We start from the raw sequence: 16,694 nt of genomic DNA on the forward strand, positions 1-16,694 counted from the left end.
ATACTCATCCCCTAGTCGACCAAATGTTGTTAGTTAAATGATTCTAAAATATTAATTTGAAATATTCATCCTCTAATCGACTCCCACTCAAGTTTATAGAAAACTTGTGTTCACGATTAGAGTCAACTTGACTTTTTAGCAATACTAAATTTCTCTCGTATCTCTATGCGTCGATGGTGAATCACTCTCTATTATGTTAACATCTCGTATGGCGCCGCTAAAATTTGAGTCATGTTCTTTTTTTCCGATTTGGTTGGGTACTTAACTATAATTAAACAACTATTTATTGAATGCAAAAAAATCTTTAAAAATTTAACATTTTGTTTGGTTACTTCATCACTTTGGTAGTTTCTGCCATCGAGTTTCTTTATTAAAAGTAATAATAAAAAAATACATGTTTTTATCCAAATGATTATCTTTTATATACAGTAAAATAAAACAATATTATATTTTAATAATAAAAATAAATATCAATAAATTATGGTAAAAAATAATAAAATATTTTTATAAGAAATTTAGATTAAATGATAAAATATCTTGAATAAAGTAAAAATATAAATCGCATTTTAAGTTAAGGAAAATATTAGAATATTAAAAATTTACCTAATAGAACATAATGTCATTTTTTGTTAAAACTATAAATATAACAGATGGTAAAATGTTTTTTAAGGTAAAAAGTCTTGAAATATAGTGTTCAAATTAGACAGATTTGACTTATCCAATTTTTATAATATTCACTCAAGATTTTTTTATAAAAAATATATAACTTTTATTGTAAATTTAAAAGAGAAAAAAACAATTTATTAGTTATATTTCAAACATAATAAGCTCTATCAGAGCGTTGGAGCTAATATAGTTAAAATATAACATGCCAAAAGTCGAGCATTGCTAAATATCTTTAAAATTTTTCAAGCATTTGCATATTAAGAATTTTATCGTCTACTAGTACTTGTATTAATTCCGAATAATTTTCATAATTTAAAAGTATATTTAAACTGTAATTTAATAAATTTTAATTTTTTTTATAATAACTACCAAATTCTCAAATATACCAAATTCTCAAATATACCAAATTCTCAAATATACCAAATTCTCAAATATACCAAATTCTCAAATATAATGATATGTTATAGCCCAATGACGAAGCGTGATGTTTACTACTAGAGGAGCAATTGACTACTTATTTATTACCAATTATAAATGAGCGAAATTCGCCTTTATTCTTGAGGAAAATGCTCATGAACTAAGATTGTTAGATTTTAAACTCTTTAATAATTTTTTTCAATTGAGATAGATTGGATGATCGATAAATTTTTTACTCTTTTTAAATATTAAAATCCCCACTCTGAACTTGCGGTTGTTGAAGCCAAAATTAGGTAGAAAAAAAATTGATTTCTTTTTCAAGTTTAGTAAAGTTGGTGTTAGTCTTTTTTCAAAAATCATAAAATAATTTTTTTTTATATGCTTCCCCAATATTATTTTTTTAACGTAATAATAAAAAATATATCGTGTGAGCATGATTTAAAATTATTATAAAAAAAATAAGAGATAAATTTATAGAAAATGAAACCCTTGCTATATAATTTATTATATATTCTTTTTCATAAATTTGTCTGAAATTATCTTATCGCAATACCAGTATTTTATATTAGGAAATGTTAATATTTTCTATAACAAAAACCCAAAATAATATTTAAAAAGCATATGTGATTACCCCATCTCGTCGATAACAATAAATTCCGGGGGTGATTGGGTTGCAGCGGCTAGTATACCTATGGGAGAACTGACCGTGTGGGAATGGCGCAGTCAGAATCGTGTAATCAAGCAAGCCAGTCACGTGGACGAGCTACGGTGCCTTGCTTACGTCCCCTCTTCCGACTGCGGTGGAGGAGCCCGTTTGGTTATGGGAAGTTTTGATGGAAAGGTTAGTAGAAAAATTAAAAGTTCAGGACAAGAAATGTAAGAAAATTTAATGAAAAAAGCACTAAAGTTAGTCAGCTTATACAAGGCCCAGTAACGGCTCGATTTGAGCCTATTTAAAAAAACGGCTAACTCAATATTGTATTCAGATAAATATTGCCCATATATGGTACAAAGGTCTGGGTATCTATTAGCGTAATTTCACTATGGTGGTAACAAATCCACCGTGTTGCCTCAAATTTTTATAATTGACATGACATAGCCTCATTTGTAATTTTAAATGTTTATTATAATTAAAATTAACTTCAATTAGATCAAAATTTGGGATACCGCGAGTGCCATGTGTCTAATGACCTTTAAGGAACACACCTCGGCCATTACCGATATCGTTTTTACTACCAAGGGCAACGCCTTCCTCTCTAGTTCTGAAGATGGGACCGTTCGGGCTTTCGACCTTGTCAGGTTTATTTAAAAATATATTATCTTTCTTTAAACATTAACTATTAAGAGGCTCGGGTTAATGTTAGAATTCTTTTCCCCTGTTTTTAGCTTGACTTAATTTTTGTTCTTAATTACCAATTCATTTTAGAAAATAGCATTGACACCATTTTTTATTAAATATAAATTTTGATTAGGCCATGATATCTTTAAAACATGTTTAAAATTGTACTTATTCCTATTTTTAAAATCTAAAAATCATTATCCAGGACAGCTATTTAGAATTTTTTTTTATAAAAAGGCGAGTTCAAGTTCAGCCTTGGCGTTTTTGGCCAAACATTATTTTTTAAAATGTGGTTTTAAAATATTCAAACATTTTTCGAAAAAAATGTAGAAATTTTATCAAAAAATGATGAGATTGAAAGGAACATGTCATGAGGAGTAGGGCGAATATGGACCTCCACTTCTGGTCAAACATAGTTTTGAGAGGGGAAAGATCCACTACGGAAAATATTAAAGTATCGGGCCAAGAGAAGCGGTTGTTTTTAGTATGTAGATAACGGATTCTAAAAAATAATAACTAACAATTCATATCCTAGTCAAAAGCATCATCGAACAATAAACAAAAATACTTTATTTAACCAAAAAATAAATGATAAAATATCAAAGGAGTTAAATCTCTTACGAAGACTATCGTAGGTCCTGGAGCCAGAGTTGTTCCCTTAATGTTTTAGAATTTGGATAATATTATATATTCATAAACAATCATCGCTTTTTTATTTTGCTCGAAGAATTGACTTGTATCTATTTTTGAGAGTAATCTGATTGCTAAAAAAATTGGATCAAGAGTTTAGTAGTCGGGCCAAAGGTTAGTGGCGGAATAATCAACACCTTCATCGTTCCTCATCAAATTTATAAAATCGAATAAATCTATAAATATTTGAGTTTGTTATATTTTGATTAAAATTGTCGAATTTCCCCACAAAATTGGAGTCAATTCAGAATAATGTAAGTGTAAGAAAAAAATTGAGACTATTTATCTCACTAAACTTTGGAAAGTAAACCTCATCAAGGTATCGGTGTTTCTTTAGGGATCTCACTCGCCCACAATTTAGCATCGTTATTCCTTGTGAAGCAATTTTAGCGCTATTCTTGAAATCGGAACCTTGAAAATGCTTTATATCATTCCAATATTATGGACTCGTTTTTCTCGAATATTTATGAATTCATTTGATTTTCAAATGTTATAAAAATTGGAGGAATGCTCCTATTTTAGTATAGAGGAACGAGGCAGGTGTTAATCTGTCTGGTATCACCTTTTCCTCCTGCACTCACCCCATATTATTAAATTTTCTGGTAATTACCACCCAGAAAGGTGCGATGCTTGCAAGATACAGGATTTCCCATTCAAAAAAGGAAAAGTCTCAATCATAAAAGGAATAGGCCCAAAAGAAAAGAAAATGGTCAATCATAAAAAAAGAAAAATTTCAAAGGATTAGGAAAAAGTCCGATCAAAAAAGGAAAATTTTCATTCAAAAAAGGATTATCGTTATTTTTTCTTGTCGATTCTTAAATTTTTATTATTCCTTCTTATTCTCTTTCTAACTTTTTGCGATTTCTTTAATTTATTCTTCTAACTATCTTTTCTCAATTTATTTTTCTTCTCATTTTTGATAATTTTTTTGTCTTTTAAAAAGTAATTTATAAATTTTCCCTGTTATTTTTCTTCACTTCTCCATTTTTTTAACAATTCTTTCCTTTTTTCATCATACATAACAATATTTTGACTTTTTTTGATTTTTTTTTCTTATATTGTTATCTTTTACATACATTCTAACTTTTCAATCTCTTTAAGTCATTTCTTTATTTTTCTCATCTTTTTTCAAATTTATTTAATTTTCACTTAATTTTTATTACTCAATGGCAGACAATTTTTTTATTGGAATTTTTTACATATCAAATTATTTAATTACAACAATTGCTAAATTAAATTAATCCTTTGGTTGTAATGTACCTTTTTAAAATTAAACAAGTTTGAACTGTTATACCAAACGATATGTAAATTAATAAAAAAAATATAATCATTTTTAAATTCTTATTTTTAAAATTATAACACTTATGCAAGAAGCATTCAATAATTTTGAGCAAGTAAATAATTTTTTTGTAATTATTTTTAAAACTATAATCTTTGATTTATGAATAATTAAATGTAAAATGAGATAAATGTTATAATCTAAAAGATTTTAGTTTTTTTGTCATTCCTTCCATTTGTTGAATATATATTTTAAAAGGAAATTTTTTTTTATTTTAAAAAATAAAATTGTGAAGATATGATAAAAACAATGGGAAAAAACATTAACAGTGAAACAAAAGCTCTAATAATTGAGGCGTTAAATAAGAATAGTATAAAAAATATTCATGTTTTAAGGAAGCTACAAAACAATGGCAAATATTAAATATACTCTCATCTCAAAAATGGAATAAAATATAGTTTGCTCAAAAGAGGTTCACGTGCACGCAAGAAATTAAATCAAGAACAGGAAGAATATATATTAAATATAAATTTGGATTGTACTTTATCCTTAAAAAGGTTATATGAAATGATAAAAGAAAGATATGTTTTGGAAATATCAAATATAGGGTATATACTCTCAGGATTTAGGTATAGCTTTAAATGAGTATCATTACGTTCAGTTAGAGAAAATGCACAATCAAATATCGAGATTCGCAAAGAATTCGCGAATTGGTTTGTAGATGTAGCCTATATAAAAAATAATTTATATTTATCAATGAGAGCAGGTTTTCAATATCAATGAGGCGGTTATATGAATATTCCTAAATATATAAAAAGGCTATTAAAAATGTTCAAGGCATAAAGATAATGAATTATAATATCATTGCTGCTCTCACAATTTCAGGACTATTCAGATTCTAAGTTATTGCTGGCCCCTGCAATGCTATATACTTTAGCAACTTTGTAAATGAAATATTAAATCATTTTGAAGAAGGTAACATGATGAATATGATTTTTGTGATGATGTTCCATTTCATCATATACAATTAGGGAATCTATAGAAAGAAGAAGGCATACATTGAAATATTTACTAGTGTTGTTAAACGGCTCAATTTGGGCCGATTTTTAAAAACGGCTAACTTAACATTATAGCCAGGAAAATATTGCCTAAGCGTCGAGATTTCGCCAATAGATGTTCAATCCTATGTGCCATCTATGAGTAAAAGCTTGCATAAAATTTTTCTGGATAAAATAATGAGTTAGCCGTTTAACAAACTAATATTTACCACCTTGAGGATTTTGTCAGAAATCAAAATCCCAGGAACGAGAAAGAATTAATTCGTTTCATAGTGCATGGCGAGAGAGGAATAACTGAGGAGAATGCAAAAAATTATTTTAGAAATATAGAGACTTATATTCTAAAATGTAGAAAAGGGAAAATTATTATTGATTAATATAAATTTTTGTTTCTTACTTTATTACATATATATCGCATGTAATATAATTTGATATATAAGAAATTTTAATAAAAAAATTGTATGCCATTGAGTTAGAAATTAAAAATAATTACAAATAAGAATTATCAAAATGAGAAGAAAAATAAATTGAGAAAAGATAGTAAGAAAAATAAAGTAAAGAAATCGCAAAAAGTTAGAAATAAAATAAATGAATAAAAATTTAACAAAAATTGAAAAGAAAAAGAATTTATATATAAAAAATAACGATTTTCCTTTACTTAATTGACACTTTTTTCCTTATGGGAATTTTTCTTTTTTGATTGACATTTTTCCTTTGTGTTTGGGAATATTATTTTTTGATTGACACTTTTCTTTTTTATTTGACACTTTTCCTTTTTTGTTTGACACTTTTCCTTTTCTGATTGAACCTTTTCCTTTTTTGATTGACACTTTTCCTTTTTTGATTGACAATTTTTCTTTTTTGATTGGATCTTTTCCTCTTTTGATTGAACCTTTTCCTTTTATGATTGATCCTTTTTTGATTGTGCCTTTTCCTTTTATGATTTTTTGATTGGGACTTTTCTTTTTTGAATGGGAAACCCTGTAAGATATTGATAATTGTAATCGAGCACTGAAGAGTAACCACGTTTTAACACAATTTTATCTTTTAATGGTTCGGAGAAAAACGCCTGGGCCTAGCAAACGATATTGTGGAGGAGGGCTATCTTCGACATTTCTAGTACATAAGGACAAGACTTCCCCTCTTTAACGTTTCTGTATTTGGCATCTTACCGTTTACAATTCTTTGTCCTATAAATTCTTTCTATTTGTTCCATCGAGTTGTCGATTATTTTATTTTCTATAATTCCCAATATGAACTATATTTCTTTCTAAAAAATTCCACTTGATTGATGTTTATAAACAAAATTTTTACTAATTCCACAATCAGGTATCGAAACTTTAGAACTTTTACTGCTCCCGAAGTGACGCAATTCGCCTGTCTAACGGTCGACACCTTGGGGGAATTCGTTTTTGCCGGCTCCTCGGCGTCTTTTGAAATATACTTGTGGTCCATGAAGACAGGAAAATTGCTGGAAGTTATTCTAGAATATTTATATATAAAATAAAAGAATTAATTAAGCCTTTTTTTATTAATTGGATGTAATGTAAAATAAATTTTTAAACTTGATTTTATATCTGCATTCTTTCCGTTTCGGTCTAGATTGTTCATATTCCTTCCCATTTAGTTTATTGATATATTCTTTTTCGTTATACTTATCCTTAACAGGGTGTCGAACCGAACCACGAAACCGTAATGGACCTTTATATTTTTCCGAGCCATAGCCATTATCTAACCATCAGAATTACTTTTGAACTGGTTCACAACAGTTTTTAAAATTTTATTTTTGTTATTTCTTATTCAATTTCTATAATAAAATAAAGAACTTCAACTTATTTTCTTTAATTTTTGTGGATTCTGAAAAATATAAATTGTCTCTTGAAAAAATAACAACTGTTTGTTTATTTAACTGCTACTAATATATATGGTGAATTCCATATCAAATCAACAAAAAAAAGTCGATTTTCAACCCGACTCCCTTCAATTTTTCTTAAATTTTGTATACTGGTAGTATATACTATAACTAAGAGAAAAAATGAAATTTTACCTTCCAACACACTGCTTTATATTTATACAAAATCCTAGACTGGGATGAACATGGGTTTAGGAGTTATCACTCTTTATATGGCTAAAATTGGACAAATTTATCATTAATATCATCATATTTTAATTTAATAAATAGTTATGAAATAATGTTAATTTAAAAATTATGTCTAAATGATAGGCCCTTACTTTTTTTTATCTTTATAAAAAAAATTGAGAGGTGGCTGGGATAATGAGCTGTTTAAAACTTTAGTTAAATTTTATCTCGAAATTAAAATTACTTGACAAAAATTTTAAATATTTTATTTAGCATAAAATAATCTACCTAAATTGAAATTCAACAATAATTTTCCCCCATATATTCAAAATTAAAAGAAAGGTTTAATATATTATTTGAAAATTCTATAGATTATAAAACATTCAAACAATGGATAGCAGTTGATTGAACTACCCTCGAAACACTGACAAAATCCGCTGACGAATTTGTAATTCCTCATTTGTTTATAGCTTCACGATAATCATTAATTCGAAACATTTTAAAATTCAATTTAAATGTTGGCGAATTCTTAGTTATTGCAGACTTTTTAGAAAACTATGCATTTGTAGTGCAGAACCATGCACAAGGATTTAATCAGACCAATAATCAAGCCACTATAAACTCTTTTATAATTTATTACCGTGAGATAGGGATCTGCATCGGGCCTAATTTTACAAGCCAGGCCCGGCCCGAAATTCTATTCAAAAAAATTTTGCCGGCCAGACCCGTACCCGAAATTTTTTTAAAAAGTTTTGCCGGCCCAAACCCGAAATTTATTTTAAAAAAATTTACCGGCCCGGCCTGAATTTATTTAAATATAGAAATTAATTTTTATAATTACTAAAAATAAAAGACATATGTTATATGGCGTTAAGTTTCAATATGTTATATGGCGTTTAGTTTCAATAAATTAAATCAAAATTTTTTATTTTACATAAAAAATTCAATATAAAATTGATAAATTTAGATATATTTAAAAAAATTTCCAAGGTCCGACCCGACCTGGCCCGAAATTTTTTTAAAAATATTAGGTCCGGCCCGAACCCGATTATTTTAAATAGAATTAGGCCCGGACCGTAGCCCGTTCGGGACGGGTACGGGCCGGGCCAAACTTTGCAGATCTCTACCGTGAGAACAACATAATAAAACATGTAAATTTAGTGGTTATATCAGATTGTTTAAAGCACAACTCATGTGCATTTAATTTATTTTTAAAATTTATCGTATTCTTGAAGGAAAGATTTAATAGAGTGGCTAAAATTTATTATTTTTCTGATGGAGCAGTAACCAATATAAAAATAAAAGATTTCATTAATCTCTATGAAAATATTTTGGGATAAAGGCTGAGTGACATTTTTTAAAACCGCGCAAGGTAAAAGCATGCGACATTTTGAGGGCCGTTATTAAACGGTTAGCAGCTCGAGCAAGCTTGCAACGTCCATATGAACATCACATATTGACAACAATACATTTATTTAACTATACAAGAAATAATATCTTTGGGGTAAATTATATATTTGTGAGCAATAATGAATATATGAACATAGAAAGTCATCTTGAAAGCAGATTTTTGAGAGCAAAGAGAATTTCTGGAACACAAAGTTCAAAGCTTTTATTCCCATAGACGAAAACAAAAGTCATAATTTATTAAAATTCCTTGGATGATTATAATATATGATATATTTTAATTATAAATTTTTGATTGTATTATATGTAATTCAATTTGAGGCAAATAAAGTTATAAAAATGTTTAGAATTATTTTGTCAAGTAACTTCTAGACAAAATTTAACTAAAGTGTTAAACAAAGCTCGTTATTCCAGCCACTTCTCAAATTTTTTTGTAAAGATAAAAAAAAGTAAGGGCCTATCATTTAGACATAATTTTTAAATTAACATTATTTCATAACTATTCATTAAATTAAAATATTATGATATTAATGTTAAATTTGTTCAATTTTAGCCATATAAAGAGTGATAACTCCTAAACCCATATTCATCCCAGTCTAGGATTTTGTATAAATATAAAGCAGTGTGATATCTATCTACAGAAAAAAAAATTTGAAAAAAAAATACCATTTTTTTCTATGGCCATTTTCGGTTTTACACATCCGGTTTTCGATATTAATGAAATAAGAACTTTTATTAAGCTACAAAATAAAATCTATATTATTTTTCTAACATAATTATTTCTCGAGATATTTGAAAATAAATGAGGTGCATTTTGTCAAAAATGTACCATTTTTCCGTGCTTTAAACGGCCATATCTTAGCGGGTAAACAGTGTTGGAAGGTAAAATTTCATTTTTTTCTTAGTTATAGTATATACTACCAGTATACAAAATTTAAGAAAAATTGAAGGGGGTCGGGTTGAAACCTTGGTTGATTTGATATGGAATTCACCATATATACATTTAAAATAAGCAATTAACAATTATTTTGATTAAAATAATAAATTAAACAATAATTTTTTACAAGCCATTTATATTTAAAAAACAAAACTTTTTGATATTTTTAAATACAATATCTTTCTACCCTTTAACTTTGATATCTCTAGGGTTTTTCTTATTCGAGAAGGATATCACTTTTTCAGGGGTTCTGTCTCCATCATCGTTGTCACATCAGTTAAAAGTTCTGGGGTGGGTGCTATGAGGGGTGCATTATGTTCCACTCCCTTTAGAGTTGTCTATAATCGGTTTTTAATTAATTTCTGCTTTACCTAATCTGCAGGTTTTGTCTCAGTTGAAGTATTCTTGTTGTTATTGACTGGTTTTTAAATGATTTGAATCTCTTCTCCATAATCCTTTTTCTCTTTTTACGAAATATGACATCGGACCAATCTGTTTACTTACTTGGGCTTGAATCGACCATGATCTCCCTAATAATCGACCCAGTATTTTTTTCTTATATCTTAAACCTTTTTGCATTTCCACATAATATTCTCCCTTCTCATTGTATTGTGGCTTAAATTTTTTTAAAGGCCTAGATTTTAGGATATGTGATGCAGGTGAAGATTTTATGGTATGCGAAGTAGGCTAATAGAAAAATATCTATTTATTCCCTTGAGTTATGCGTTTTTCTAAGAAAATTTATAAACGTTTATACAAATCTATCCGCTTCCTAATTCGATCTTGGGCGATATGGCTTTTATAATCGTGAATTTATACCTTTTCACATTCGCATGATATTATATTTTCGTATATGCATTATTTAGTAGAGATGTAAAGTAACGTCAATACTAACGGCGTTATCTTTTTTGAAGAGAAGAAACGCCATTCGTTACCTTCTTCTAGATGTAACGAACGATTAACACGAACGCGTTTCTTTTTTCTGAGTAACTGTAACGCAAAATGTTACTCGTTACTTTAAATTTTTTCTTAAAAAATATGATAAAAGCATATTTTATTGTATTATAAAATTATTTTTATTTATATTATAAATTTTATAAATAATTTAAGCCTAGTTTTTAAGTCAGATCAACCACCAAATTCTTTCATTTTTATTTTTAAATTTTCTTTCAATCAAGATTATTAATCTAATTAATATTGAATCAATCAAGATATCTTAATATATATTCTTATCCTCTAATATTATAATTTATTTATAAAGAATATTATGTAAATTCTATATATTTTTTCAAATGAAGATGATTTAACCGACCCTGGCCCCAATATGAAACATTTCTTACGCCAATAAAAAAAAATTAAAAACCGGTTACAAGATGGAACTTTTTTTATAAATCGGTGAAATTTATAATCTTATTAAGGAGAATGGCCATTTTGACAAATCTCATGATAAATCCGAATTTTAGAGATTTTCAAATAATGACAAGTCGTTCATAGATATATTGTATGTTATGCAGTGGCGTCGCTAGGGGGGGAGCGCACAGGGGCTCGAGCCCCCTGAAAAATTTTAATAGCCCCCTGAGGCAAAAATTTTTTTTTAATGACTCCTTAATATCCCTTTGAACTAAAAATGAATTTTTTTAATTGTTCCCTGAACAATTTCTTTTATAATTCTATTGAGTAGTATATAGATTTAATTTTATTATTTAAAAATTAATAAGACTATCTAAATTTTTATTAAATGAATACTATTTTAATTATTAGATTAGATTAATACATATAAATTATATTTTCACTATGTCAGCTTGCGATCAAATTCTGTGTTAAAAATATATCAATATCACTCAATAAATTTTAATTTAGCATTAAAAGTTGAATTTTAATTGACTTTTATTATTTAAAATATTATATAACCCTAATTAAATTAATATAATCATTTATTAATTGAAAATTAACAAATTTAATTGTAATTAGCCGAGTTTAACAACACTAATCAACTATATTGTTGATTTTTAAATTTAATTATCATGTCTCTTTCTAAAATTATTTTCAAGGTCCAAATCCAAATAAGTTTAAGAGATTTATTTATAAAAAGTAAGTAGACATATAGTTTATAATCCTCTATTATATATAATTATTTATAAAATATTAGGTTAAATGCCACTTTTGCAGACGTATTGACAGTTATATAATATATTACAGTTAATATTTTTAAAATTTTACTAATCAATGCTTTTGATAATAAATATAAATAACAATATGCATTCAACTATTTAACGCCATCTATTTATTTAAAATATTATTATAATAAAACATCTTATTCATCACACAATGGATGTAATAAATTATATATCTTTTCTATTTTTACGTGTTTTTAAGAAAGCTATTTTTTCTTCTCTGAAAAACAGTTTTGAGTTAAATTTTTAATACGAATATATTTTAGATATTATTACAAACTACTATATTTTAAGATATAATATACCAACTAAAGATGGTGCGACAATAATATATTAAATTTTAATTGCTTTCATGATATCACTCTGGTTCTTATTTTATAGTTACAAAAATGTTCATTTCTAATATGTCATCCTTGCTGTGTAAATAACTCAAGGCTTTCTTCTAAAGATTTTTAGTGTTTTTGTTTCATCAATTTATCTAACATAATAAATTCTGATATGGGTTACCATCGTGAGTGTCATGGCTATGACTGCAAATTAACCAGCATCTATTATTTGTGTGGCTATATAATTTAAGATTATTACTACAGCTGTTGAGAGCATATGATTGCATATTTTAGATATGCAATAATGGTCAACTGTGTAGTCGTTTATATATCATTAAAAATGGAAGATAATCTTTTAGAAATCTAATATCTCACAATAATTTTCTCAATTACTTATCTAGCTTCCATCATGTCATCTAAGAGGAAGCTCTAACCCATATAGTTTTATGATTTGGATTGGTCGTTTATATTCTATTCTTCAAGAATTGTTAATTTGGTAAGGCCTATAAATTTTTTCTTATTAGTCCATTCTATAAAACATTGTCTAAAATGGTAACAGAGAGTTATATTATGACCTTTGTAAATGTAAGTTGCTAAGAATTATATAGCCCTATGTGGTTTTTAAAAAACCATTATCAATTGAGGCATATTAATTAACCTTTTTTATCACTTGTAATTCTTTAGACGCAAATTTTTTTTATATCAACCATCGAAAATATTTTATACTGTAATAAATAGATTTTATATTTAAAAATATTATTTTTAGATATGTCTTGTATTGTTTTAATTATTTATATGTTAGTTTATTTTGTATGCAAAATATAATAAATGACAAAATATGAAATTCAGAATAATTGTTTAGAGTTAGCAAATTTTAAAAATGTAAAATATATTAATATAAAACCCGGCCGAAGACCCGCCCCCCATAAAAATTTTTTAGTTGAGCCCCATGAGATTGTATAGGCTAGCGACGCCCCAGATGTTATGGAACCTGTTGCTACGGCTCTTTCGATTTTAGAAGATATGGGATATCTCATTCCTACGATAACTATTATAATATAAAAACTTTAAAAAATTGCTTTAAATAATTTCAAGTTTTGTAAGCCACTTATAAATGCAATCCTGCAAGACATAGATAAAAGGTGTTGAAATATTATTTACAATTTATATTTATTTTCAATAGTTTCGAACACATCTATCAGGGTTGGGCAAATTTTCAGAAAATTGTATTCGGATACAGATACAGATACTTTATAAAATTTTGTATTTAAGATACTAGATACTTTAGAAAAATTTCAATAAGATATAAGATACAAGATACTTGTATTTTTTAAAAAAAAAAGTATCTAAGATACAAGATACTTTTTAAAAAAACTTTAAATAGTCAAAATCAAAATGTATAAAGTTTATTTTCTTATCTATAATATAAATTTATAAAAAAATATTTAAAATAAATTGTAGAAAATAACAAATTTATTATAAAAGATAATGCGATATTCCATTTAATAATTATATAATTAGTAAATAATCATAAATCAGCATTATTTTTTAATATTATTAATTTTTCGTTCAATCTTTGACGATTTGGTCTATTAACCATATTAGCAAAGCTAAATAATCTTTCAACGGGGGCTGAGGAGGGTAATATTGTGTTATATTTAATAAATATTTCTTTTATATATTTATAACTATTTAACATATTTATACTCCGCCTGTCATCTTTCATATAATTTAGGACCTCTATTTCAATATCATTTATTGAATTATTAGCATTGGATGTGGTACTTTTAAGGCAAAAGTAATCATCATCTTCATCAATTGAAGATTTTGTAGTATTAATTTCAATATTATTTTTAAAAACAATTAAAACTTCATGTAATAACACAAATCCTGAAGGTATTTTTTTTCTTTTTCACCATCAATCCAACGATTTTTAAAATAGGGATGAGAAATAGTTGCCAAAAATGCACTTTTAAAATTGTTAAATCTTTTATTTAAATAATTTTCTATGGCAACAACTAATGGTTTGCAAAATTGTAGATTGGTTTGAATTATTTTTTTTAACGACATTTAAAATTGGAGCTGATTCTCCATAATAGCAGTTGATTTCACTCTGTATTTTGTCAATCGCTATAGCCAATGGGGCCATTATATTGCAATATTCTTCTAAATATTGAATTTCAATATCTCTTAATTTAGGAAATTCTAATTTTTGACATAATTTAGGAAGTTCGCCTTTAAATTAATAAACTATGAAGACTATCATACAAACTATTCCATCTAGTGCAACAAGGTGTAACTAATTGTTTTCCTAAAACTGCTTTGATAAGTTCTGCAATTTTAGGCCTATTATTTGCATTCCATAGCTTAGTACATTTAGCATTGCAGGATGATGAATTTTAGAAATGTTAGGAGAATCCTTAATAGCTCTCTCGACATCTGTTGTGGCAATTAGACTTATCTTATGGCACAAACAACGAATGTGTTGAGACAATGTTATTGAGGCTTCTTTAGACCCTTAAATAAACAAATAAATAATTTTATTTGAATAAAATTTTTTACTAAATTTACAATATCGTAATAAATTTTAAAGAAGTATTAAATAATACTTTCAATGATTTCGAATTCTATACATTCATCATCATTGATGTCAAAGTCATTCTCTACAGCTTCCATAGAATATCCAAACTCCTTGAAAGCTTTCTTAAAGTTAGAGCCGTTATCTGTAACAGTTGCTATAACTTTTTCGTCAATACCAAAGTCACGATGAATTTCTTTATTATGATCATCTTGAAGTACTTCAAAAAATTTGCCATTAAGTATGCTTAGTTTAAATTTATTGTTATAATTTTCGGTTGAAGAAACATCTGAAGACGAAGATAAACATATTATTCTATTTTCTTCTTCCATAATTTTAAAATAGACAGATATAAAACAATTCAAATATGGTAGTTCTAATTGTTAGCAAATTGCTATATGACGACCAACGTCATATATCAAAAATTATCTTAAAAAATTTTGATTAAATTTTTCATTTAAATCTTAAAACAATATCATTTTAAATTTTAATACTATTTAAATTAACCAATATAAATTTTTTTAAAGTATCTGTATCTTTTTGAATACAAAGTTGGTTAAGATACAAATACTTTTAAATAATATGTATCTTAGATACTGGATACAAGATACTTTCCAAAATTTTAAGTATCTTGTATCTTAGATACAAATATCCGATATACTGCCCAACCCTGACATCTATAAATATGAATAAATACTATCAGCAATAATGCACCCTTTATTGAAATTATATTCGCCCTGAAATATAGGTCAACGAAGTAAGCTTGAACCTATTTTAAGGCTGAAAATATTTTGACAAAAAAAATCAGACTTTGATTTCTCTTAACACAACACACATACCAGATTATTTTCTGATAAAGAATTTTAAAAAAATTGACGAGGATCTGAATGAAGATTATTTTAAGATGATCTATTAAGCTTTTTTCAAAATAAGGATTATTCTTAATTTTTAATAAATTCCTACAATTAAAATTTTTATTTTTTACATATAATACAACCCTTCCATCCTTTGCGCCAGTTGAACCTCTGTTTAGTTCGGCGAAAGAAGATTGAGCACTCTCATGTTTATCTGATCAAAATTTTGAAAATCACAATGTTAAAAATAATAAAAGAGTTATTATAAAAATTAATAATATATTATTTTTGTATTATTTTATTTACATTTTATAATATATTATTTTTGTATATTTTTATTTATATTATATAAAAAAAATTTTGTACATAATATTAAATTTTTTAAGTAAATAGTAACGCGCTGCTTTATGAATAGCTAGTAACGTGCGTTCCTTTTTTCACAAGGTAACGAGTGACGGTAACGCGTTCCATTTTTTTATGTAACGAACTGTTTCTTTATTGAAGTTACATCACTACTATTTAGTCATTGGCGCAATTAGGAGAGTCATTAAGAGTCGCTCTCTTGTATTAGCATGTTATTTTTATCATTTTTAATTATATTATATGATCTATATTATTTGTGTTTGTATTGATATTTTCGAGTATAAAAAGTGGAAAGTTTGTAAATTTATATATAATCTCTTTTTCTGAATAAAAACTTGGGAACCAAATTGGAATGTGCCCGTATAAATTTGTTAAAAAATAGCTGAAACAGGCCTAACCCGTTTAAACAAATTAACGCTAAGAACCGTTTATGTAACTCGACACCCTTATCCACATTATTATATGACTATGACACTAGTTCCCTTCTCAACTATTTTCTTTTTTTTATGATTGCCTATATATTCTG

General features: G+C 26.7%; 1 protein-coding gene across 1 annotated transcript in view; it reads left to right on the top strand.

Annotated features, from left to right (window-relative positions):
- LOC135922948 (periodic tryptophan protein 2 homolog) overlaps nt 1-16,694 on the top strand; it is a 46,653-nt gene that overhangs the window by 14,140 nt on the left and 15,819 nt on the right. Inside the window, exons 10-12 of the mRNA XM_065457496.1 lie at nt 1,702-1,924; nt 2,234-2,382; nt 6,779-6,926. Coding sequence (XP_065313568.1) covers nt 1,702-1,924; nt 2,234-2,382; nt 6,779-6,926 — 520 coding nt within the window. The remainder of the gene's footprint in view (nt 1-1,701; nt 1,925-2,233; nt 2,383-6,778; nt 6,927-16,694) is intronic.

The sequence above is a fragment of the Gordionus sp. m RMFG-2023 genome, chromosome 1, assembly GCF_954871325.1.
Source record: "Gordionus sp. m RMFG-2023 chromosome 1, tfGorSpeb1-WG-v2, whole genome shotgun sequence".
In the NCBI taxonomy this organism is placed as follows: Eukaryota; Metazoa; Nematomorpha; class Gordioida; order Chordodea; family Parachordodidae; genus Gordionus; species Gordionus sp. m RMFG-2023.